At 42.9% G+C, this 24957-nt stretch overlaps 6 protein-coding genes across 11 annotated transcripts; 5 read left to right on the top strand and 1 right to left on the bottom strand.

Annotated features, from left to right (window-relative positions):
* Positions 1-387: 387 nt before the first annotated feature.
* RB195_005417 (uncharacterized protein) lies at positions 388-1647 on the top strand (the record flags this gene model as incomplete). Its single annotated transcript, XM_064177901.1, has 1 exon — positions 388-1647. One exon carries the CDS (start codon positions 388-390, stop codon positions 1645-1647), a length of 1260 nt encoding a protein of 419 aa, XP_064035000.1.
* A 180-nt stretch (positions 1648-1827) lies between these two features.
* On the top strand, positions 1828-2151 carry RB195_005416 (uncharacterized protein; the record flags this gene model as incomplete). The annotated part of the gene is made up of 1 exon (XM_064177900.1): positions 1828-2151. The coding sequence occupies one exon, from the start codon at positions 1828-1830 to the stop codon at positions 2149-2151; it is 324 nt and encodes a 107-aa protein (XP_064034999.1).
* Positions 2152-2327: 176 nt separating this feature from the next.
* RB195_005415 (uncharacterized protein) lies at positions 2328-3572 on the top strand (the record flags this gene model as incomplete). 3 transcript variants are annotated; one of them, XM_064177897.1, is made up of 4 exons in its annotated part: positions 2328-2776; positions 3052-3202; positions 3255-3354; positions 3430-3572. In XM_064177897.1, the coding sequence occupies 4 exons, from the start codon at positions 2328-2330 to the stop codon at positions 3570-3572; spliced, it is 843 nt and encodes a 280-aa protein (XP_064034996.1). The 3 variants fall into 3 exon arrangements, with proteins under 3 accessions (XP_064034996.1, XP_064034998.1, XP_064034997.1); XM_064177898.1 differs by lacking the exon at positions 2328-2776 and having other exon boundaries at positions 2966-3202; positions 3444-3484; XM_064177899.1 differs by lacking the exons at positions 3052-3202; positions 3255-3354; positions 3430-3572 and having other exon boundaries at positions 2328-2780.
* A 1452-nt stretch (positions 3573-5024) lies between these two features.
* Positions 5025-13982, bottom strand: RB195_005414 (uncharacterized protein; the record flags this gene model as incomplete). Of its 2 annotated transcripts, XM_064177896.1 has the most annotated exons (23): positions 5025-5119; positions 5172-5278; positions 5333-5401; positions 7357-7464; positions 7518-7816; positions 7869-7959; positions 8631-8755; positions 8816-8968; positions 9025-9134; positions 9246-9417; positions 9480-9632; positions 9702-9884; positions 9961-10104; positions 11041-11113; positions 11167-11321; positions 11377-11639; positions 11696-11853; positions 11915-12039; positions 12095-12166; positions 12234-12372; positions 13527-13699; positions 13760-13866; positions 13949-13982. In XM_064177896.1, the coding sequence occupies 23 exons, from the start codon at positions 13980-13982 to the stop codon at positions 5025-5027; spliced, it is 3108 nt and encodes a 1035-aa protein (XP_064034994.1). The 2 variants fall into 2 exon arrangements, with proteins under 2 accessions (XP_064034994.1, XP_064034995.1); XM_064177895.1 differs by lacking the exon at positions 5333-5401.
* A 3225-nt stretch (positions 13983-17207) lies between these two features.
* Positions 17208-17441, top strand: RB195_005413 (uncharacterized protein; the record flags this gene model as incomplete). The annotated part of the gene is made up of 1 exon (XM_064177893.1): positions 17208-17441. The coding sequence occupies one exon, from the start codon at positions 17208-17210 to the stop codon at positions 17439-17441; it is 234 nt and encodes a 77-aa protein (XP_064034993.1).
* A 3485-nt stretch (positions 17442-20926) lies between these two features.
* Positions 20927-23955, top strand: RB195_005412 (uncharacterized protein; the record flags this gene model as incomplete). Of its 3 annotated transcripts, XM_064177891.1 has the most annotated exons (7): positions 20927-20957; positions 21202-21270; positions 21386-21468; positions 22237-22383; positions 23636-23665; positions 23774-23783; positions 23840-23955. In XM_064177891.1, the coding sequence occupies 7 exons, from the start codon at positions 20927-20929 to the stop codon at positions 23953-23955; spliced, it is 486 nt and encodes a 161-aa protein (XP_064034992.1). The 3 variants fall into 3 exon arrangements, with proteins under 3 accessions (XP_064034992.1, XP_064034991.1, XP_013292274.1); XM_064177892.1 differs by lacking the exon at positions 22237-22383; XM_013436820.2 differs by lacking the exons at positions 23774-23783; positions 23840-23955 and having other exon boundaries at positions 23636-23752.
* Positions 23956-24957: the final 1002 nt, after the last annotated feature.

Genomic DNA, 24957 nt, shown 5'->3' with positions numbered 1-24957 from the left:
AGCGATATCGACAAGTCCTGTTTTATTTATGCCTAATAATTCTTAGATTTTGTTCCTTGTACTATTTCAATTTGTTTCCAGACATGTATGTTGATGAACATAAATATTCATTGGTACGTAATACTACTGAAGAATAATACGTCCAGTGCACTTTTTGTTTTATATCTGTTTCTGTGGAGCCCCGTATACGAGTCTGATCGCTACCTGCACGTCGTGGCCCTGCTTTAACTAAACACAATCAGGCGTTCGAGTGTACGCATTGGGAACATACGAGCTATATAACCTGGACTGTTATATTGCGAAGATTCCTATACATTGCAAAAAGGTGCTGTCGTCCAGCACACCGCCAAAGCTCATAACCTGAAGTATCAACTGCCTGGAGGGAGCATGGAATCTTTGGCAACAACCATTCGTTTCATCACACTGTACTGCCGAACACTATCGAGTGAACTCCAACAAGCCGCTCTATCCAGACTTCTGCGATATCTCTGTGTGCCTTTTGCTGCACTGCAGGAAACACGCATCAGAGATCGGCCCGTCATCAGCATCGAAAATTACACCAAATACTGCGGCGATGCTGATGAGAACAAAGTAGGTGGCTGCGCGATAGCTGTGAGGAACGATTACAAGAACCTGGTGGAGGAATTTGGCTCAACGTCGTCTAGATGCGCCTTTCTACGACTGCGGGATCGCAGAGGACGTAAACTCTGGATCGTAAGTGCTCACGCACCTACGGAAACCGCTGAGGAGAACAGTAAGGACGCCTTCTATGATGAACTCATTGCGTTGATGTCTAAAATACCAAGCCAGCAGGTGGTCATTGTCGGAATCGACGCAAATGCGAAGATGGGACTCGAACAGCAATCTGATGTGCTAGGAAAATGGTGCTATGCGGCGGAGCGCACGTCGGACAACGGTGACCATCTGGTCGACTTGTGCGAACAGACGGACCTCATCATCGCTTCCACGTTTAAGAGGAATCATCGACGCCATCAGCTCACGTGGCAGGGGTCAACCCTTTCAACGCCTGAAGAGCAGCGCAAGCGGAAGATGAGGACTCTTAAACTTCAGCTCGACTACGTTCTGGCGAGGAACATTCCTCAGTCAGATATCCGAAAATCTAGAGCTCTTTGGGACGTCGCGTTTGACTCTGACCACCGTCCAGTTCTTCTCAGCTTCAAGATACGGTTCCACAAGAGAAACCGAGGAGTTCCTCTTCAACCGAAAATTGACATGGCAGGTTTGAAAGACGATGAATGCAGAAGAAAATTCCGCCAACGTGTGTCTATTCATGTTGGAGTACGGACCAGGAAGAAGCTTAGTGGTGCGGATTCCTACACAAAGTGCATCCAGGACGCTGCAAGGGAAACGCTCCCGGTTCTATTGCCGCGGAAGAAGTTTGCCTTTGCATCTGCGGAAACAAAATCCACATACAATTCTGTATGTGTCGCGCGCAGCGCTGGTGACTTCAACCAGGAAAAGCGTCTTAGAAGGAAGCTGCGTCGTCAACTGCAACAAGACCGCGATAACGAGTGGACGTCAAGAGCGATGGAGTTCGAGAAGGCGTGGGAGGACAGGAACCCGCGGAAAGCCTATGCTCTACTAAAACAGTATAGCGGCAAAATGAGAAGATGTTCCCTGTCCTGAACACTGCTAATGGGGTAGCTGTCGGTGGAGCAACCCTTCCAATTTGGAAGGAACACTTCAAGACCTTGCTGAACCGGCTAGCACCGTCAGCTTCTGAACTCGAACACGTTCATAGACCGACATATGCGGTTAACGAGGAGCCACCGACCGAGTCGGAGGTTCTAGTCCTGTATTCAAAAAATGAAGAATGGAAAATCTGGTGGAAACGATGGGATTAGCGCAGAAATGCTAAAATATCTTCCTCTGTCTGGGATTCGTGAGATGACAAAGATCATCCGTTCAATATGGATAAACGAAGGGATACCTGATTCGTGGAGACACGCTATCATAATTCCCCTCCACAAGAAGTTATCCGTCACGGACCCAAGGAATTATCGGGGAATCTCTTTGCTGCGTGTTATGTACAAGGTATTGGAGCGCATTATCCTGGACCGACTCATTAAACATCGCGAAGAAACAACGCGCGACGAGCAAGCTGGCTTTCGTCCTGGCGTCTACGATTGACCAAACATTCATCGTCAGGAGAGTGATCGAAATCTGGCAGCGGTATTCGAAGCGTTTCTTTGCAACTAGCGTTTCTGGATTTTGAAGCCGCGTTCAACTTTCCTCACCGAGGCCGTCTTCTCAATGCGCTCCGCTCCGATGAAGTACCGGGAAAGTTCGTTCGCTTGCTTGATTACATGAATCAACGAACAACTGCTGCAGTTCGAACACCAGCCGGATGTACAACACCGTTCGAAGTTTTAACTGGAGTAAGACAAGGGGCAGTGGCAGGACCCTTCCTGTTCAATTCCGCCATCGATGATGAGTACGCCGCCGATGTTGTTATATTCGTGGAAAGCAGTACGAAACTTCAACATGTTGTAAACCTTGTATCGAATCTTGCAGCCTATGGACTACGTCTACGCCCTGTTAAATGCGAGCAGATGTGGATCTCTCCGAGACCTCGAAGGGGAATCAGGGTGGACGGACAACCGATAGAACTCGTCGATGAGTTCTGTTACCTGGGCTTTACGCTGAAGAACAACGGCAGCTACGAGAGAGATGTTCAGCAAAGATGCGCTATGGCCACTTCTGCATTTAACTCGAAATGCCTGTGGTCGACCCCCCTCACCCACGAAATCAAGCTGTGAGTCTACCTATCCGCAATTCGCCCCATCATGATGTACTGATCGGAGACTTGTGCAGCACCATCAACGGTTATGGAGGGGCTTGACAGCACGAAAGAAAGCTGCTTAGACAGCTACTTGGCTACTTTTGGCCTAGTGTATGCCACAATGAAGATCTTTACGCAGAAATTGATGTGGTATACCGGCGGATGACAAGTGGAGGATACCAGCATCTTGCACCGCCATCGAAAGTGGCTAAAGTAAATCGTCTTCGCTTCTTTGGTCGTATATTAAGGAGACCGGCAGATCGCCTTGTTAAACGAGTTCTGAGGAGTTTGTCGGGTTCGAGCTGGAAGAAGCCACCTGGACGAAAACGAAAGTTTTGGACTGAGATGGTGAAAAAGGAGCTGAGGACACTTGCCGTGGCTAGGCAGTTCAGGCGAGACGTAAGGTTTCGCAGTATATAGTATAGCAACGAATGGATTGATTCTGTGCAAGGTCGAGAAGGTTGGGCAGGGCTGTGTTCAAGGACGGCAAACCTCAGCGAAAATGCGGGTAATTGCGCCAGGCGATGACATCAGCCCGCCGATTAAGTCAAGTAAGTCACCTGTTTCTGTAATTCCTTTGCATTATGTATGGATTTTTTTCAAATGATTGTTTTCGTCATGTCCAGAGATAGACTTGCAGGAAGTGATGTGGCGGCAATTGAGAGGACGCCGATCGTCTGATATCCAACGTGTCAGCCAAAGGGAATACGTACATATTGTCATTCGCAGGCACATGGCATGTTGGATGACGCTTTTTGTCTTAAAATAAGCTGTCGGAATTCAAAATTCTTTACAAATATGATCGAGTTCTGTTTTTTCTTCTCGAAGAGCCGTATTTTTAAATTCTTCATTGAAGAGGTGTTACGAGAGTATGATGACACTCTTCTAACAAACTTTCTGACATAAAATATGACTACAGGTGAGGTAATTGTGTATGAATACATCACATTTATTTATGAAAGTAAATTTGAATGCACTATATGCGGGGTATCATGGCTGACGACTCACAAAATTCTCGAGTTACGAAATCTTTAGGAAACGAACTCGTTCGTAAATATATGAGTGTCTGCATAGGAGATCTTAGAAACGTAGACGATAGAAGCGTTGCACTTCATGTAATTAGTCTGCAGGATCGTTGTAAGTACGACGGGCTGAAAACTTCGACGATGGGTGACTCTGACTCAGATGCTAAACTTAGTTGGGTTTTGTCGTGAAAATATCCATAATGGTATAAGATTGTACACTTTGCGTGTATTTAGCGTAAGTACAATTTGACCACCACTTATTACATCTTGTTCAGATTTCGCACTTCTTGAACAGTCTGTTGAACGGCGATGAGCAGCCTATCAAGCAGTTTCTAGTTCCCAATCCAACCTAACGCTAGGTGTGATACTGCTTCGCTCGAGTTCCAATCCTTCGCAGGAAAACACAAGTGCATATGCACACCAACGTCGTATTCTTTGAAAAATGAAGTCAGCTTTGTAAAGGCATCACTCCACGAATCTGACGTATAGACTTCCGGCGGACGAACCCTATGGAGGTCGTAGATTGCGAGATCGAGTGTTCCCCCCATCCCACCGTAGTAAAAAAAACGGCATGAAAGACGGATTCAATTTTCTTTTCGCCGCTCCACACCTGTACACGCGACGCACCCGCTGCACAGCAGTCAAAATTTAGTGAGTTCTCCTCGACTGTCTATTCAAGTGAAACAAATGAATAGGTTTCTGAGGACCAGAACGTATATATAGAGGAGTGTTCCGCGTAGGAACTAAAGCAGTTCCGACCTTGTTTTTAGGTCAACTAGGGAGAGGTGAGGGGAACCTCTCCTGATCCCGCAATCTACAGCTCTATCTCTAGCTATTGCCGTGCATTCCCTCACCACGTAAGAACTCGCAGAGACCAATCACAAAGTCCTAATCCTGCGAAGGTTCGCGAATTTTACCTTGGCGTGAACACAAGTGTTATTTTGATCCAATAGAGTTGTCTTTAGAAATTCGAAGCCATTGTACTGAATTTGCTTCTGCACATTAGGATCACCGAGATCAGGTTCTTGTTTCGGTCGCGGTGCGAAAGTACATTTCTCCAAATTTTATGCATTCCACAACGTAGAATCGCTTTATAAAACATGGACTACAAAGCAAACTAGTGGATACGCCGGATTACTAATGGTTAACATTAGAAAATGGCCGCTGCTTCGGTTTCAAAACTGATTTGCTGATGGTCAGATGAAATACATGCGGCTTTTGAATTTGTCGGTTACGGAGACACACTCCTGTAGTGCAGCGTCCGAGTTCGATTGATTCGCGTTGATATCACCTGAAGGCTAGTATGTTCTGTAAGGTGTATTGCGTTTTAGTTCTACTCTTACCGGCTTCAAATTCACGACGCCTCCGTGGACGACCAACGGACATTAAGGACGATAACGACGAGATCACAGAGCCGGTTTCGGACAGTCCATCGGATTCGTGAACACCACTAAAAAGGAAATGAGGAAGTTTGCACAACGTAGAATTTCGGTAATTCAGCGACCTCATATTGTGGGCAGGAGATTCAGTGAAATAGGAATGAAGTGATAGAACGTGGTTAACCGAGAACGAGCTAAGTGGGGGTTTAAATGTACGTTGTGTTCGAGAGGACCGCCGAATGAACGAGTATCGAGTAAAGTAAGCATTACCTATTATGTCGTTATAATCATCTCCAAATCAGTCCGGTTATCACAATCATATGTCGATGGAGTGAACCGCTAATCATGCACTTCTCTTTATTGTATTTTAGCGGTTGGTTCACAAGGCAAAACTAACTATTAGACTTTTGCTAGACTTTACTATCATGATATATAATAACGAGTTTAGTCCGTATGTGTGTGTGTGTGTGTGTGTGTTTTTCTGTGGTTCACGAAATTCGAAAAAGGGGGTGCGACGGGTCCACCCGGCGTCGGATTAGTGCGCTATGGTCATATAGCTATAAAATGGGTTGCGACGGGTCCTGCGGTGTCGGATTGATGCGCCAGATACCCATAGAAGGGGTGCGACGGGTCCAGTCCACAGGGGCTACACTGGCGCGCCGGCGCCAGATAGCCATAATATGGGATGCGACGGGTCCACCGGTGCCAGATAGCCATAATATGGGGTGCGACGGGTCCACCGGCGCCAGATAGCCATAATATGGGGTGCGACGGGTCCACCGGCGGCAGATACCCATAGAAGGGGTGCGACGGGTCCACCGGCGCCAGATAATCATAATATGGGGTGCGACGGGTCCACCGGCGCCAGATACCTGTAGAAGGCGTGCGACGGGTCCACCGGCGCCAGATTCCTGTAGAAGGGGTGCGACGGGTCCAGTCCACAGGGGTTACACTGGCGCGCCGGCGCCAGATACCTGTAGAAGGCGTGCGACGTGTCCACCGGCGCCAGATACCTGTAGAAGGAGTGCGACGGGTCCAGTCCACAGGGGTTACACTGGCGCACTGGCGCCAGATACCTGTGGAAGGAGGTGCGACAGGTCTACCGGCGTCGAAATAGTGCGCAATAACTTCGTGTGCATGACGCAAAAGATAGATGGTTGCAGCTGTTTCAAAGCCGTGGCCACGAGTGCTTTGCTTTACACCCTATATGACTCCTCCGTGTGTTCATTTCCTTCTTCGTTCGCCTCAAGTTGGTAGCATGCCGCTCTCAGAAAGTGGAAACACGCATGCAAACGAGTGCTTAAATAGTAGCAAGATGTTTATGTGGTCTGACGTGGAACGTTATCTTTATCAGTAAGATGATGTCCTTCACGTTATTTTATGCCGAAACATCATTCTTTGATAACTGTTTATAGAAAACAGGAGAAAAACCCATATTTCGCGTGATACTTTTAAATTTTGTCTATAATATATTGATGAGGAGTGTTTGAAGCTGAAGTTCGAATGTACTCCAAATGTAGAACTGACGCGTTTAGAAAGAAGACTATGAAATATTTCGCTTATAGTTATAATATAAAAAGGAAGAAAGATTGTTCGAGTCCAATTTCATAGAACTAATAACACTAATATTAATTTTCGTTGATTAGTGAAGGCGAGCGAAGCAAACAACACAGAAAGTCTGAAGTCCGGCTTTAGCCGGACGCTCAGACTGGTTAGATCATAAATCTGATTGGATTTGAACAGATTGCTGAAAACCTCTTCCAGAGCAATTAGATATGACAACCTACAGAACAGCTGTTTAGGAATAAGCTGCAATGAAAAGAATCCTCGAATATTAGGAGAATTGTACACTTTTCTAATGAATTCTCGGGAAAAGTTATAGTCTTCTCTCTATTTCTCTTTTTATCTCTCATGGCTTTATGGTTCTCTTTCTATGTGATGTACGAGGTTAACTTCATGTCTGAAAGTATGGTTTGCTAGAAGGAGATCGTGAAAGACAAAAGGAAATTGAAGCCAAAAGTTGTCGAAGTGCATTCTCATTAAGGGTTTTTTTTAGATAGTAGTAAGGATAGTAGATGGTGAAGATGAGAGAATTTTTGTCACTATCTGGACCCATTCGTATTCTTACATCTTGTGATCGAAAACTTACAGTTTCCTTTTAATGTGACATCGAGCTCTGGTTGCTACCAGATCCGCGTAATATACAGGAGCCGGAATTGAAACTGAGCGTGCACAACGCCCGTAAGTGTGGCACATCCTGAAACGTTCTGTGTAGAATCTTGAATTAGATTAATTACTACTATAACGGACCCATAAGTGATCGCTTGCATCTCATCAGCACTGAAATTGTTGTCGTCCCATAACACGTGGTATCGAGCTGGGCGGGAAGTCCCTTGTACACCGTAGTGAGAGCATAGATAGAAGTCGAATCCTTCTGGTGAGACGATCCCTGTATCTACTGTAGTTCCCGGTGGTATATTTCGAGCTTTGCCGACCATATCGGTGCTGTATTTGCAGAACATTCGTGCGTGATGACGTTTTTGGACAACAACATAGGTAATTGGTGGACGATAGTCGGGCGATAGGATCATACATGCGGAGCGAATTCCCTGGAATTATAAGTTGCATATATTTCTGTATGTGAGTTACTGTAAAAGCTACCTGTATTTCTTCTCTCAGAACCTCTGCAAATTGTCCTTCGGACACTCCATCTCGATAGACAATGATACGAGTGGGTTTTTGATTTGTATTCCTGAAAAGGTTAGGCAGCGCTCAACAAAAAGCAGTGTGTGTAGGCGGACTGAGGTTAAAGGCAGCATACCACGAATCTGACGAGGCGAAGGAATCAGCGAGAACAGCTAGAGATGGATGGGGTTGTAGATTGCGGAATCCGGGGTGGTTCCGCTCACCTGATCGCGGTAAGAAACGGCGTAGGAACCACTTCGGTTCCTACAAAGTACGTTCGAACGCACCTCTGTGTATGCGTTCCGATCCCCTCAGCGTTGGTTTCACCTAAATATGCTGCTGAGAGTGGCCATCAATCTTTGACCGCTATCACGTGATTGCGACTCATGCACAAGGGTGGCACGTTGCAACTGGAATCATCGTTAAAAGTACTTTTTTTACGACGATTAGGAAGAGATGAGCAGAACTACTCCGGATCTTAATCTGGTCTTAATAACAATCTAAAACCCCATTTCTAGGTTTTCCCGTGGACTACCCTATCAGATTCGTGGTATCCTGGCTTTAACGTGATATATCGATTGTAAAGGAGTTCGAGAAATGTGCAGGTGGAAGCACCGTTTCTGACCCGCTCTCTTCGAGAAAAGGAACCTATGTATGGTACCTATGTGGAGAGGGGTATATTAGTGGGACCCTGTAACTGGTCGAGAAGTTCATTTGAACCAAACCCGCTGTACTGACCTGTAAAAGGATACCAGTCGTTCTCTGATTGCATCGAGCAGATACACTACAGATTCTCGACATTTTCTTTGCACCTTGACGTTGGCACCATATGACTGTGGAAGCAGATCGATATTGGCAACAATCTTAAATTAAGTCTGTGTTAATGAAGTTGCATCGAAAATTAAAGCGATTAGTTACCGTACCGCTGCCACCGATGGAATATTCATGCGTTCTTCTGCCTGAGTTGGATGTGTGACGTCAATTCCAACTACTAATGTTGGTTGGTCGATGATATACTTGTGTGTGATATTGTCAGCAACAATACGGCTATTGATACCGCCAAGTTTCATGTTGACCTGCAAAGATCGTGTCTGAGAGCAAAATATATGAAAGGAAGGACAAATCCCCGCACTTTAAGGATAATATTCGAGCAAGTTGCCGGTGATGGACGCTGAACGTTTTTCATCAGCACACATTGCGACATAATCCCGTGAATCATGTCTGAGCTCTCCTTGACCGTCACTGAAATGAATGAATTCTCACAGATTGTTAATATCTGCGAATGATTAATAAGTTTTCCTATTTTCTTCATCTCTCATTATTTGTTTAACCAACATTAATTACACAACTAACTGTAGATATCCGAGTTCTTTCCAGGCAGAACTACGATCACTAGATCACAGCTTGTGCTGGTTTGCTTGTACTCGTTAGCGATCTCGTTGAACAACATCACTACATCATCACGACCACGCCCATATTTGACGAGATCAGGCCATTTCGGGAAGTCCATGCCCATCTGGGTGGCCTAAAACGAAGGCGTTCTGGCATCTGCGGAGAGGGCATCGCATCGCAACAGTAATACTTTACTTTGGCGTAGAGCGCTTGACAAAAACCTTGGAGGAGATTCTGATCTCTTGGATTCACTAAGGCGATCATAGAGTAACTGCCACATGTGGCTGGAAGGTAGAGGGTTTGGTTATCCATAGACCACGCACCATCTTTAGGATGTACTATAGGATCCTGTAAGGAATACATGATTTAGTTACTATTTGGTACATTGAATTTGGTAGCTCCCACTGATCTACTAACCACCATCTTTGAATTATCTCCAAACATAATCTGCGGTGGTTGAATGACCCTAGCCATTGTTTCGAACATCCTGGGGGAGACAGAAAGTCCGAACTCTTTCAGGAATGGGTCACGGTCGAAACCAGCTTGCTGGCAGAGTTGAGCGATGCGCTCTTCCCGTTGTGAGGCGTCAACTGCAGCTGCCTAAAACGGTTACATACTACGTAAGGGGTTACATACTACGTACGTCAACTTTTGCAATTGTAAGGATTCCACTTACTCTTATGATGGAACTTGTTTGCTTTTCACTGAGTTTCTTGTTGTATTTTTGTGGGGTATCCATTTCGCATACTTCAAGTGGGAAAAAGATGTTCCGAGTGGGCGGACCAACATGTAGACACGGTAGTTTGGGAAAGCGCAGTTCCTGGAAATTTTGTTTTGTGGCCTTTCTCATGTCATAAGTCATAGCAGTTTTCTGTTTCCAGCTTCGAGCATATCGAATTTCTCGAGCAAATGCGCTTGAAACGATAATCTAACGAAAACGGTGATACGTTACAAGTGGAATAATGAGTTTCATCGTACTGCCCGTTATAGTCGGGTCAAAACGGCATGAAGCACGGACATTTGCGCAAGCGGTTGCGCTCAAAGCGGAGCGGTGGAGCGTAGCGGTTGGGATCGTGTAAGGATCCACGCTACCGCCACACACCTCTGCAGTTCGCCATGGTCCCACCTCGATTCCAACCGCTGTCTCCACCGCGCCGCTTCCGAGCGCGGCCGCTTGCGCAACGGTCCGTGCTTCATGTCGTTTTGACCCAACTATACTTCTTGGTACACCAACCATGCCTACGCGGTTGCGTCGAGTGCGACGAGGGCAGGGTTGGATTAAAATCATCTGTTCGGGGACACGTAAGAAGTGGGAACGTTTTCGCTACACTTCGTCGCCGCTGACGAAAGATTGTGACAGCCAACAACTTTTACTTAACCCCCATTTAGACTTATATACTCTGAACTTTTATACTTTATTGAATCATAGTAATGACCTAATTTTAAAAGCAGGCGGGGTGGGACAGAATGTGCTTTGTTTTCGTTCTGTCTCCACAATTTGGACATCAGTGCAGAAACACTCATGGGACCTTCCATCATCAACAAACCGCTTGCAACAACCGCTTAAGGACGAGTCCTAATTACAGGAATGCAAAGATGATAGCATATCTGTTTTCGAGAAGCACTACGATTTCCTGTAAGCATTTTCGTTTGACTATATCCAAAGTGAAATATTGAAAGCGGAAGATCCGGTTAAGCTCCAAAATTGTAGAGGTAAGGACAGTTTTGTATTTTTGACAGCGTATTTTTCACTTACAGCGTACTTTTCTGCAAAATATTGAGCTACTGATTTTATCGTTTCACGTCCATCTTCCGTCACGCCTTTGAATCTAGAACTTTCTTTTCGTGTGAAATGCTTTCTTTTTGTCTGAGGGTGACCTACGTCAGCTGATCAGCTGGCATTTGAAGACTATTGACACGATACACTCGTACAGCCCCTTTTCTGTGTGAAATCCGTATTTTGATTCCTTTTACAGCTTCTGCTAATATCTTCATCTCATGATTTGACAGCGAGAACTCCTTGTAAAGTGTGCTTGGCTAAAATTGATAAAGTTTACTGCGTGGATAGAATTAACGTGAGAGAATCACCTACCGACAACATCCCGGACGATTCTTCATGTCGTTGTGGCGCGGAGTGTGTGGTTCTTGTCGGATAAGTATGATATCCTCCTCGACCAGTGCTCGCTGCGGCGCCACCCCTTGTGGCCCCGTAAGTTCTACCGGGCTGGCTTGTGTTACCGTAACTGTTGCGCGTTGTAGATGACTGGTTACGGTATGCACCAGCGCGTTCGTTTAAAACGTCGCACATAAATTGAACCATAGAAATTTTTGCTTTGTAGAAGGCAGTGTGTGCAACTGAAATTCCATTTCATTTGAGATTAGTAAAAATGCATTTGAGATATTGAATTCACCGTCAATATTGAGTAACGGCTTCCATCCACTCGCAACATGTGCGGAGGAGAAAAAGCCAGTCCACATTTCCTTACCACCTTCTAAATCGAGGGCCAGTGCTCCATTAATAGGGATACGATAGCAAGACGACTTCCACGAATAGAAGTTTGCGGAATTGCTAAGCATAGGAAGATTAGGATCTCCTATTCAGATGAGACTATTGCCAAGGTTTCACAAACTCGATAAATGGACAAGTGAGACTTTGACGACAGACGATGTCCAGAATTTGAATAGGGGTCAGTACCCTTTCGTCTAAATTATTTGTGCGCGTTCGACGCATTTCGATGAGAACTGGTCCAACACACTGAAAATTAAAACAATATCTAATTAAACCAACAGAAAATTGGACACATTCAAACCTGAAATGATACTGCGCATGGAGTGCGCTCTCGAGAATCTTTTGCTAGCGGTACATCTGCTTCTAACCTCATCTGAAAACGATAGCGGAAAAATAGTTGTCTCGCTAACAGAGACTTGAGGAACTACATGAAAACTCACAGAATTTCGTTTCTCAGGAAACTCTAGGCGATATGGAGTGTAGAGTTGATGCGCGCCGTCAAAAGCAACGGCAAATTTGTTGGAGAAGATCACTGGGTGATCAGCGACGACTTTCCAGAATATGGCTCGATTTTCGTCACTGAAAGCTCACATCACTCTAGCGCTTTCCAGATGATTTGCTCTTTTCGCAGGACTAAGACAAAAAGAATTGGATTGTAGTTTGCCTTCGTACGAAAGAGGATGATAAAGACACCAGCGATTAAACAATTCTTCCAGAAAAGGTTTTCACAGCTCCTTTTTTGCGCAATAAAGTCACTGTGAGAGCCAACACTTTGTCAGACTGACAAATTTGCGTGTCAGAAGTATAGAGACTGTAATGATTTCCCCAGCCGGGATCCACTCATGAACCAAATCTGTGCTAATCCAGAAACCCAACTGCACTACCACTGCTTCGATCTACCTCCTAACTTCTCTCCAATCAGCCTACACCTTTGGTCAACGAACACTATCGATGGCTTCATTTTCGATAGGTATCGATTGTGTGTTGGTCGCAATACCTTCAACCGGCCCATCCATGATCCGTGTCTATCGAAAATGAATTCATCAACGTCTATGGATATCGTTATCTCCAGCGATGTTAAAGGACAGCGCCGGCGTTCCCAAGCTGACACAATGCAGGATTTTCTATCTTGGATTAGTACAATCAGATCAAAATGACTTGAAGCATGGAGCAGTTACGTAACCGGCTGCGCTCGAAGTGGCGCGGTGGAGTGCGGTTGTGAAAGGGTCCCACCACTGTCGCAGGTGTTAGCTCCAGCTCGTCACGACTGCACCAAGCACCAGGTTGTTTTGACTCGGGTGTAGCACCGCCTGTGTGCAAGCTCTGTTGTTATTGTCAATGATGATCGACTTATCTGCACCCCTACGACCATCGAAAATTAAGTCGCCAGGGCAAGTTTCCGATTTCGAGCTCAGACAAATCTACTGATCAGTTAGGGCGGCAACGACAAACCCGATCAGTTTATGCTACTGAGATGAAGTTCTGCTTGCTTTTGCAACAACAACTTTTCGTCGTCCTCGACGACTATTTCAATTCCTGATTGAATGCGACATCTCCATCGCCAGTAACGGTGAAGTTCAACAAAAACGTTTGAGGACAAATTTAGCTACCGATAGCTGGCTGAAACTATCTTGCAATGGATTCTGAGGTGACAGATATTTATTTGATGATTGTTTTTATACATTCTAAGTACATACACTAACGTAAGCGGTCGATCGAAATCCTGCGCTTACCGGTCAAGTTTGCGACTGCCAGGATGATGCACCTCTACGTGATATTGCACAACCATCATATTTGAACTAGACAGATCGATTTCGAAGAAATTTGAGCGTATCGCGATAGGTCGCCCAATTTGACCGATTCCCGGTCGGGCAGCCACTTCTCTTACGTTCATGCATGCTAGCTCCTGGAATTGACATGAATAAAAGGTAGAGTGGCCGAGAGCGAGTAGGAGCGAGTGACGGACTTGTAACAGAAGAGGCGACAAATCTCTTGGCGATCCAGTAATCCGTGACGAATTTGACGGAGAGCTCTTTCTTGGCGACGACGAAAGGTTATCCGGAGAATGGATGCCTGGAACTATAAACTTTAGAAGTATATATACCGCAGCCTGCGGACTGTTCCCCGTACGCTCGACTACGTCGCATACACTGACCAGAATCTCCGGAGTCCTTGTCGCTGTGGACCATCTCCGTGTAGGCAGATGCTTGGATTTGAGGCTTATGCCTTGATGGATTCGGAGTACACGGAATGATTAGCGTTCGGCAGCTGCGGCTTCTTGAGAACCGCTTTCAGGCAGAGCGAACTAAGCAACTGAATTGGAGACCATACTCGTTTACGGGATGGTGTAAAGCAGTGCTTGATAAGTGACGTATCGAGTGATTAGTTGTTATTCGATGTGGAAGCAAATTTTTCAATTATTTGAAAATTGTAATATTTCATGTTTCGGTATATATTTCGTACTCTGTCGTCGGCGGTAATAGCACTCCGCTAAACAGTAGTAAGCTCTTGTCAGCATTCTTCTACGGATCTGATACTTAATCTGTGGTTACGGTCAAGAATAAAGGAGGTATTAATGAAGACAAGGGCAAAGCAATGCAAACCGCACCAGCTCATGTGGAAATCGCCTCCGCAGGGATTGAGTGACACGGTCAGAGAGCAAAAAGCTATTCTTTTCACATCTCGACACGCATGATATCCACAGAAATGGAGGTAACCATCGCCTTCTATAAGAAAAAAAGGTAAAATGGGTTCCCTAGAAATATGAGCAGCATTGAAATTACATCTATAGATGTGTGCCCAAATCTGGGTAAAATAATATACGAAACGATACGACCTGGATATGAGTGATGAACTGTAAATGGTCATTTCTATAGAAGGGTAGGGTTGGGAATTGCCTGGGAACAGGCTCCATCTGGTTCACTTCTTAGTCGGAATACCCTCTTATTTACAGTAAAAGGATGCTAAGATCTGTATTTGGAAGATTAATGTATGCTACGACAGTTCCTGTCTCAAACATTTACGGCGTTGGTACTCATCAGATGTAACGCTATAAGCACATTCCTGGAAGAACCATCAAATCTTTTTAACTTTGCAGACAGAAGCTATACCTAACTTTAAGTGACGTTTTTGATAGTTCAAGTCGCTAAATATCGTCAGCATTGAGTGTTTATTATAATAAAAATAAAATGAAGCGGTGAAAAAAATGAAATGATAAAATATTAGTGATCCTTCACCAAAAGCGAAAATTTAGTTCAGAAATCCTTAATCAGTCAAAGTCTCAATGAAAATTGACCAATTGAAAATTGTTGTTTGGGGATTTTCTTGGTTCTAGGCACATAGTATGGGACCTGTGTCAATTAAGATTCGCATGTTTCTGGAATGATTAATGCGGGCACTACATGCGGACCTTCGTGGTAATTTTCAAAATGCGAAGTGCACTATCAGTCCTTGACAAAGAGGGAAATCTTTTGTCTGCACCTATCCATGCAAATTTTCATTTCTCAAGATACTTATTCAGATATTCAAAATCTGTGACACCACAGCAGGAGTGTGGAATAAAATCCACAAGAAGAAAACAGATTTCTTCATAATATACTAGACATTGTAAGTTGCTATTTTTCAAGAATGAAGTATCGCTGCTCGTTCTGCTTTTTTTTTATTAAAAGCGGGTGCTTAAAGCTTAAAGGTGCTTTTATTCTTACTAAAGGAAAGGGAACTGAGCTCTTGCGTGCTCGTTATTCCACATGTAACTTTCAGTAATTGATGATTGATGATGATTTAATTTACACAAATGATGTTCTTACTACTCAACTACTTTTTTCTCTTCCACTTTTACTTTGGAAAAAAGATGTTGTACCGCAATTTCAAAAGAAACACGTAAATCAATCAAATCTGCAGTTTTTCTCTTTCTTTATCTCCTGTACTAATACTTGGAAATTTGAAAGTGTCGTTTGAAAATATGCTAGATACGTAAATAGTTCTATCTTTTTCCTGCTTCCGAACCATGCTTATTTTTCTAGCCTGCTCTCGCTCCTAGCTTTAACGTTTTCTCGTTAACCCGGACTATTTCGTATCCTAGTCGTCTGTGGATTTTCTCGAACGCCTCAGTTTTTTGCAAGTTGAGCACACAGATAGAACCATACAGAAGCAGACTTTCATGTTCTTCATCAATCCATTTGTTAACCTATCTATTTAATCTATAACTGAAGTATTATCTTTAAATTTGTTGTTTTCTAACAGTGAATGATATGAATCTCTTCAATCTCTAATTTATACATTATACATATAAGTAATTAGAAATATTATATTTTCCAGTTTTTCGTAGGTAGTTATAATACCAAGTTATTATACAGGACAAGAGCGAGTTCATAAATCCCAACAATTCCGAAATTTTCCAAATTTTTGTCTGCAGTTCTGAACCGCCTCTGGCTCATAAAAAAGTCAAAAAAATAAAATGAAAATAAATGAAATGTAAATAAAAATCTATGGAGCATCCCAAGCAGATTGACACGTCAGAGACTTCTATCATGACCACATTAATTTATCCCAGCGCTACTGCTGTCCTTCTGGCAAAAAAAAATTCTGGCAAACCTAACTTCGCCCGGGTGCATCTTTTTTCGTGGCATCTTCGCGTTGCACTTGCGCTGCACTTGACACGAAAAAGAGTTTCCAGTCTGTTCTAAAAGTATGCTCGAGCGATGCGTGGTGCCCATGGTAAATGCTAACGATGGGACAACCGTAGATAGATTGGAACGAACCAACAACGTCCTCTACTCCGCTACCATACATTCTCTTCTAGTGGAAACTGAAACTACTGTTGCTATTGTACATTTTGATTTGTTTGAACTTCTTTTACTGATTGCTATATTTTTCCTAACTTTGTCTAAAGTCCATGCAAATGAGCAGCTGTAGGAAGCTTGAATATGTAGATCAGAGAAGATAAAATACTCAAAGTTATTTCAATGAACCAGAAAACATATCAAAATAATCAGTTACCGCGACCAAAGTTTCAAAAGTTGTCTTCTAAAATTTTCTTCCTTCCTGCTGTAAGAAATTGTAAGAGCAACCACGTGGAACTGCGTCGACTTTTTTGAATATTATTTATGCAGTTAAATCTTCCATGTTTGCTATCTTCTATATTCTACTGGGATATATTTAATATGATAATATAAAGCCCAGGGTAGCAATGTATGATATAATATGTACATCGATTTCTCTGAATTATTGGCAGTCCTCACTGTCCACCCTCCTACTCGGAACGGAGAATAAGGAAAATGTTTTGTTGGTCCTAGAGAGACCAATGAAACGGGTCACTACTATTATTTATGCTATTGCTCATGGCTGAGAAGAATTATCACTGTCGATGCAACCGACGTTTGCAAAGAATTGTTTGAGAAAAGCGGGAAGCCTTGATGTCTGGGAAGAAGTTCGAGAAGAAAACGAGGAGGGATGTTAAGGTGGACTTCCCCGCAACATCCGCTCGTCGATTTCGCAACGCATACCTGGCAGCTGTGTTTGTTGTGTACGAAACGTCTTTGTTGAGAAAACGCGACTTCGCGCTAGGCGTCAAACCAGCCTTCGACCCCGTCGAGCTCAAGTGCTTGACTGGCGAAGCAACGCTACCGGAACAGCTAGTGTTCTCGTAAAGGAACTAACACTTTCATTGGAATTTCTCCCTCGAGTTCGATGTGCAGTGGATTCCGAGGATTTCAACGCGTATAGAACAACCAACAATGTCTTCGTTTTCATACGTTTCTTACGTGAAAATACAAAATAGAGAAGGGGGAGGGTGTTTCCTCGTCGCTCCTCGTTCCTCTATTGCTGTATTTGGAAACAAACAGATCATAGATCAATAGTGTGCGATGTCTGGCTTTGTGATCTAGCTAGTATTTGCACACGTGTGCATGCAAACTATACAACATTGCTCCTTATGAGTTCACCGAAAACCCATCTCACAAAATATATTCCTGTATACCATGAATTTAAACGTTTATTCACAACCAAAGCGGTGTCATTGGAAAAAAAGGAATTGTGAAGAACCTGAGCTGCTACCCCAGTGCGGCCTTACTTTTGCTCAAAATAAACTATATCCAGAAATACGTCTTGTACATTCAACTAATACATCGAAACAGCTTCTCTGAGGAACCTCTCTTATCATCACAAATTTCCATCGCGGAAGATAGGGAACTGGTGTCCTTTTTGAGAATTTTTCCATCATTTCTTGAGTTTTGTGCGCGATTCTGTCCTGCACAGAGTCATATGTGGACGAGATTTTTGTAAACGACGGGGAGTCGTGGAGTCGCGTAGGCGATTTCGCACTTTCTCGAGCGGGAACGTAGGCGGTGGAAAAACGCTCGGACTCGTACCGCACCTCAGCTGAAGGGGAGGTGGAAGGGTCTAACCTTGTGAGAAAAAGATTATTTCAAATGCAAAAAACTCTAGAAATAAAAAGAGGAGGCCCTCATGACAAGGATCTTTTTCTTCTTTTTTTTTCCTCGTAACGGTAATCGACGGTTAGGAAAACACATGAGATCAGTATTGCGGGTTCTAGAAAACTCTAACAAACATCTTTTGATATAACTCTTGCTTTCTTTCATCTAGCTTGTTTCACTTATAGATTGGTAACATTCTAAGATGATGCGATATTTTTGTCTTAATGCCTTGTTTGTTTGGTTTTTTTTTTTTCGAAATTTTGGCGCAGAGACTGATCACATCAACGATCATCACAGCTTTAAAGGGACTCTTATACTTGAAAGCGCAAAGTCGCTGGCATTGTCGATGTTCACTATCTATGAGTTGAACTAAATTGCAGCAACTCTACTGTACACGAGCGATGGAAACTTATTGGTGCGCATGGAAACCTTTATTGGTATCAGTTGTGCTGGTATCAATCAGCACAGCTATGCGATGTGCTGATTGATACCAGCACAACTGATAATAATTTGAAATTTTCTCCTCGTCAGCTAACCTTTTCCACATTACGTTCAGCGAAGAGTGAGGGCCTATTTTTTTACATGAAATCGTGCAATTATGCAAAAACAATAACTGTTTGATCAACTCATTTTTGTTAGCGGCGAGTGCGAGTAAGCAGTTTGAGGTACGAGCGATTGCGGAGGTGGATGAGGAGATCTCGAGATATTGCGCGAGCGCCCCATCACACACTTTGTATTGACGGGAAACCGATTAGTGAACGGCTGCGACAACGAATCACATGGCATCGAAAATTTGCAGCCGAAACATTTTCTACGCTTATGAACTATCCTGAAAAAAATGAAAAGAAAAACCCAGAAATGTTGCATCCGAGATGGTAAGACAGCGCTTTGGCAACAATTTATGAGATGAAATCGGACCTACTGAGAAGATCGTTCTTTACTTCAGTCTGTCGGCTCAAATTGAAGTAGGGATTTTCGTGGACATTGCCATTGTGGACGAGCAAACAGTCGTATCAAAATCGCTTTCCTTTTTTTCGTTATTATTTTTATTTTTCCAAATGATTTTTGGAAGTATACCGACGAAAAAGAAAAAGAGTTCTTTTAGTTCTCTCTTTCATGCGTAGAGTTTTTAGTAGCACTTTATAGTTTTTTGAGATCCGCTTCTTTTGAAGCATCGTGGAGAAATGAATCAGCAGAAATTTGTTCGAGGAAATTCCTGGAGCGCAGTAAATTTTTTGTTTAATGCCATTAACATTAACACTTGCCATTTTCTTAAGAAAAAAGAAAAACAAAACATGCCAAATGCTGTCTAGTGTTGCTTAGAGCTTCTAATAACAAATCATTTCGTATTGCGGTTTCAGATAGGCATATTTTAAACAAATAGATAAGGAGACGCCGCTTTCCAATCTCATTTCAGAATGCTAAGATCTTCTTCTGGAGAAAAAATTACGTGTAAATGACTTCTTTTCTATTCTTTCGGTCATTTTTTTAAAATCTGTTCATGATTAATCTAGTTTACACTTTCATTTCATTTCATTCTTAATTTGCTCATTGGTTTTTCGGAGGGTACTTCAATTTCCCGCAAATCACGTCGTTTTACAGATCCTCCCGCTTCCTCTCCGAAGAACATTTCTGCGATCGATGTTACATAGATAGGTGGGGTAGATCCGGCGAAAATTATAGAGAATGATATAAGATAGAGAGATGAAGACGAATGTGATTGGAAATAAAGTCAACGAAGAAAGAAGAAAGCTTTGATCTGGAAAATAGTTTAGAAACAACTTTCTTTTGCTTTTCGGGGAGCACTTTTGCAAACTTGTAATTTTTTTCGTGAGAATGAGAGCCCGAGACGCAGAATTGAAGAGAATCTTAGCGTATTTTTGGCCCTTCCTTCACCTAAATCCATGGCAAAAACGCTTCGTCCGAATTTGAGTAGAAATGGGTGGGTAAGATGAGCAAATAACGAGCGATCTGATACGTGTATAATGTATATGTGTGTAATATATGCATGTATGTGTAATATATATGTAATATATATGTATGTAATATTTAATATACAATTACAAACAATAGAAATTGTGGAAGTTTGTAGTATTGGCTTTTCTAACAGGTTGCCTACTGCATCATTTTGGAACAAAATAATTGGCTAGTAACAGTCTGTTTGTCTTAGCTATGGGTCCATCAGGTTCTGTGTCACAAAACTCCAGTAAGCGTGAAAATTAGTTGTGATCCCGAAATTTTCTTCGATATTCTGTTATTGTGAAGATCTCTACTTGCTGCGGAAAGGCTCAAAAATCACTTTAAGACTATGTTTCTCTCAGCTGATGGTAGCTCAGAAACTACAGCAGCTGTTTTTTTGTAAACTACCCGGATGAAAACAACGAGAAACGCGAAGGAAATACCCTTCATACGTCATTCTGGAAGAAGCGCCAGATGTTAGAACGTGATTCATCGCTCTCAAGTGGTGTAGGGGCGAGAACGAGGAAGTACAGCACGAGCAGAGACATCGGACAAGAAAAGGCGGAGAACTCACTTCATAATGAAGCTCAGCGAAGAGATCCAAGCGCTCGGATTAGGCTGAGAACTATGATCAACAGCGGAGATCACAGACTAGCGAATGGTGTTTGTGATAGGCGAGGTGGAGAGGTCAGGAGGGAAGAAAAGCGCTGTGCTGTGGTAGGCAAACCTCAGTTCGAATCATGGCTGCTCCACAGACTGCCGTCGCTCACGGTAAGCTTTCTACTATTTACGTTTTCTCAGTCTTAATTTCTTACCAGAATTACTGCAATAGTATTTAATTAGCTAGCTTTGTGCTTTCAATAACCATTAATGTTTTTGTAAAATTTTCAAAACCTGCTTTTTCTCCCTAAAAAACCAGAATATTGAATATTTTCCGTCCAATTTGCGACAACTTTTGATCATTTGCTCCAGAAAATTCCCTCAATAACCCTTTATAAAGTTTTTTTTCTTCTAGAAGCTGGACTAAAAGTCGCTGCTGTCGAAGTGCCGAGCACGGATCAGAATGAGAGAAGAACTAGAGATGGTAAGCGGTCCGAACGTCTCTCAATTCCCCAATTTCATATGGTGTTTTTTCTGTTGAACTCGATAAACTTTTTCATTTTATTCCAAGTTTATATTTCGCACTCTTATCCTTTTAGGAAAATGGACACTTCGTCAACTGAGACAAACCGATGCTATTGTACCACTTCAGAGCGGTACCAATCAATTCGATTCGCAGAGGGTTCGTCTTTTTTTCTCTGTTTAATTCTATTGTTAAGTCGAAATATGTTCTGAACACTCTCCAATCTCAACTATTCTTTCCATTTTTCGTTGCGAGACCTCGTACAGAACCAGTTCAAATGCGCGCAACGCTTGCACTCAGTTCAAATATAAACTCAGTAGATTTGTTTGTGTGCTACGCTTTGATGAGTGAACAATATTAAATCTTTGTTTGAAGAGCTTCTGAAGAATTTGCAATTTTGCGGCGTACTTCAGATTAGTTTTCGTAGATCTCGTTCTTTCATTCATTCTTCCTTCATCTAGTAGAACTTCTTTCTCAACCTAATGAGCTGGCTAATCCGTTTATGTTAGTGATGAGAGATTTTTTTCCTTCGACGAAACTTCTGAAGTGCGAAAAGTGCGATTTATGTTTGCGAGTGCACCGACTCCACCTCATTGACATCTGTGCAGTCCTGTCAAAAATTCGCGATCGACACGCTACGTCCCATTGTTACGCTCCCGAACACCTTACCGTAAGCCTTTGCATGGCCTACCTTAGCCCTCGAGGTGAAACCTAGCCGCTAGCACGTCGACATGAAAAAATGTCGCATTCGTCTGCGTGTAGTCATCAACCGCGTCGATTTGAACGTAATCGCTCACGCGATATTGCACCATAAAAGAAAAAAAAAAGAATTTGACCGGACTGTTTCTGTCCTAGTCAGTGTTAGATGTACACTGTTGCTTTGTGTTTGTCCTTTGTCCAATATGTCCATTTGCCGTCTCTGTACAGGGTAAAACTGGCTTTGGAATGCCGAGAAACACTCAAACCGCGGTCGAATTCGCTGATGACGGCAAGCGTTGGACCATCGAGCAGATGCGATCTAGTGATGTTACTGTTCGCCTTCAATCCGGCACCAATCAGTTCGAAAGTCAAAAGGTTGTTCGACTAACCTTGTTCGAACGTTTTCTTCACCTCACTGCCAAAGAATAACGCTGTGTCCGTCTTCCTAACAAATTAACTGTAAGCCTGGTGAACACTAAATCCCAAAACATTCGCTCCTTCACTTCTAATGAAATGCGTTCGACGCCAGTATTTCAGTCGGGTGGCCACGGCGCAGCTGTCGCGACGCACGCTCCGCCCCGTCGTCGCGCCGCGGTCACTCGGTTGTACACATTCGACTCCTTCCGTAATAATTATCACTGCAAACGCGCACATGAAGGACACGCCAAAATCAGATCGTTGACATAGATCCTGAACTGTTTTCTCTGTTAAAAAAAACAATTGTAAAGCAGAAATTTCAGTTCCCTTTATGAAATGATTATCCACTAATTTGGCCTTTTTGAAAGAAAAAAGATTAGTTTTAGTGGTTCGCAAGCAGTACTCATCACCTCATTTTTCAAAACAGTAAATGAAAGTTTCTCTTCTTTTCTGTTTTCCGCGCACACGACATACACCATTTCCTATTAAATGTTTCTATTTGAGAAAAGAATCATCATATGAATTTTCACTTAAAAATTTATCACTCATTTGTCAGATTGATTTGACAGACATGTAGTTATCTATGTTGCCAGATAAAGGTAAAACCGTAACACTGTGGTTTTGAGGCAGAAATCAGTTTCAACTTATGAGGAAAAATACGTAATAAATCTTTAAAGCGCCTTGTTTCCTTTTAGGAATCGAATCAAATGCTCTCCATTGTTAATTTCCAACTATGCGACCGTCACTAACTTCTTTCATCACCTCCTATTCCTTCCTTATAATTTTCTATCTCCACATTCTTGTTACTGCAAACACTATTTTTCCAAACTCTATCCTTATGTTTATGGGAAGAAATGAAGGCATGAATCAGCTTAAAATCGCTGAACGATAAACTTGATTTCTTGCCATAATTGAAGTTCGTGCTCCTAAGAATCTCTCTGTGAAATGCTGCTGATGTGCTCTATCATACAAGTGAAATGTTCCCTTTCGTTTCTTTTCACCTTTCTTTTCTGGCCCTCTTCTGACAGTGTTTACAGAGAACGGTGCACGTATCCCTTCGCGCACGCACGGATGAACAAGATATCCTCACGTTATCGTAAAATGTGCTTTATCAACACACACAGTGCTCATCTTTCGCTAAAAGATTTCATGGTTAATTGGTGCCTGTGGCAGATATTGAGACATTCTAATAGTAAGTTGCATGTTTTAGGGCATGACTGGTTTTGGAACGCCACGTGACGTGAAGGGAAAGCACCTGAAACGAATCTGGGAACTCGAATTCCCGGAAGAGGCGATCGAAGAACAGAAATTGACCAACAACCAATGAGCAACCCGCGTCCACACACAGTCTTCGATTGGTCGCTTTCACATATCGTCTAGTGTTCTGCGGAACGTATTATTTTTTTTTTTACAGAATCAACAGTTTCACGTTCTGCTCAAAAGAAAAAAAAACAGTCACAAATCTGGCGCTATGCCCTGCCAAGCCATTTCCTGATCATTATTTACGTATTATTCACATCTATTTGCTAGAAATTATCCCGGTCACTTGGTCCTTCACCAAAAGTATAACACTTGTAGTTTCACAGACGTTCACTTACATATTAGTGCACTCATCACTTCAGTCTTATATCTTGTGAATTCAGTGTAGTTGAGAATTGCAAACATTTGTCTGTGCAAGTTGTTGTTACGAGTAACGAATAAATTGTTTTATTGCGATTCCGCCGTGGTTTGAGTGTCAGCACACATGGAATTCTCCAACTATTCGCTTTTTTGTTGTATCGTCGTGAAACGAACAGTGTTTACACAATCGGTTAGTGTCGCGGCTGCTCTACATTCCTTAGTTTTCTTTCTTTTTATTTGAAAATCGAAGAATTGTATAGGGACGAGATATTGCGCCAGGATTAAGCGTAACAAATGTCTGGAAGAATTTTTAATTTGGTTGCTCCAGTTAGGACACAGTTACGACGAAATGTAGCTCATATGACTATTTTGTTCTCCCCATGAACTATTTTCATCAGGTTATTAATTTATCGGCTCGTGCATAGTCCATTGCATGCATTTTGTCCCGTGAGGAGACCCTTGCGTGTGGCTGCGGTGCGCTAACCCCTCGTTGTCTGCACAACTACATGTCGTGTTGGTTGCATCGATCGGAAAACCTGCGCTGCAACATGGTGTTGGTGCACTAGTCCGCGGAGCCGTAGAACTGGTAAGAGCCAGAGATCTATATTCTACTTGGACATGCCAACTTGCACACTTCTAATCAATTCAATCTAAGAAGACATTCAGACACAATACATATTAGCTCTGTCTACTATCATTTCCCTTCATGTTTGTTGTTTGCAAAACTCCCATAGATATGCTTCCATCAATTTTCAAATGTAAATTGCGGTTTTATTTGTTGAAGTATTGATATCATTCGCAGCGCCATCCGCTGAAAACCACTTCGAACCTGAACGTGAGGTTAGATCATAGTATTTGTACTATTCTGGTTCCAGCGACGAGCGTATCTGGTTTCTAGTCGACAGCGACTTC

The sequence above is a fragment of the Necator americanus genome, chromosome I (genome assembly GCF_031761385.1).
Source record: "Necator americanus strain Aroian chromosome I, whole genome shotgun sequence".
Lineage (NCBI taxonomy): Eukaryota > Metazoa > Nematoda > Chromadorea > Rhabditida > Ancylostomatidae > Necator > Necator americanus.
The sequence above is the reverse complement of the archived record's forward strand: the minus strand, read 5'-3'. Positions and strand labels throughout refer to the sequence as shown.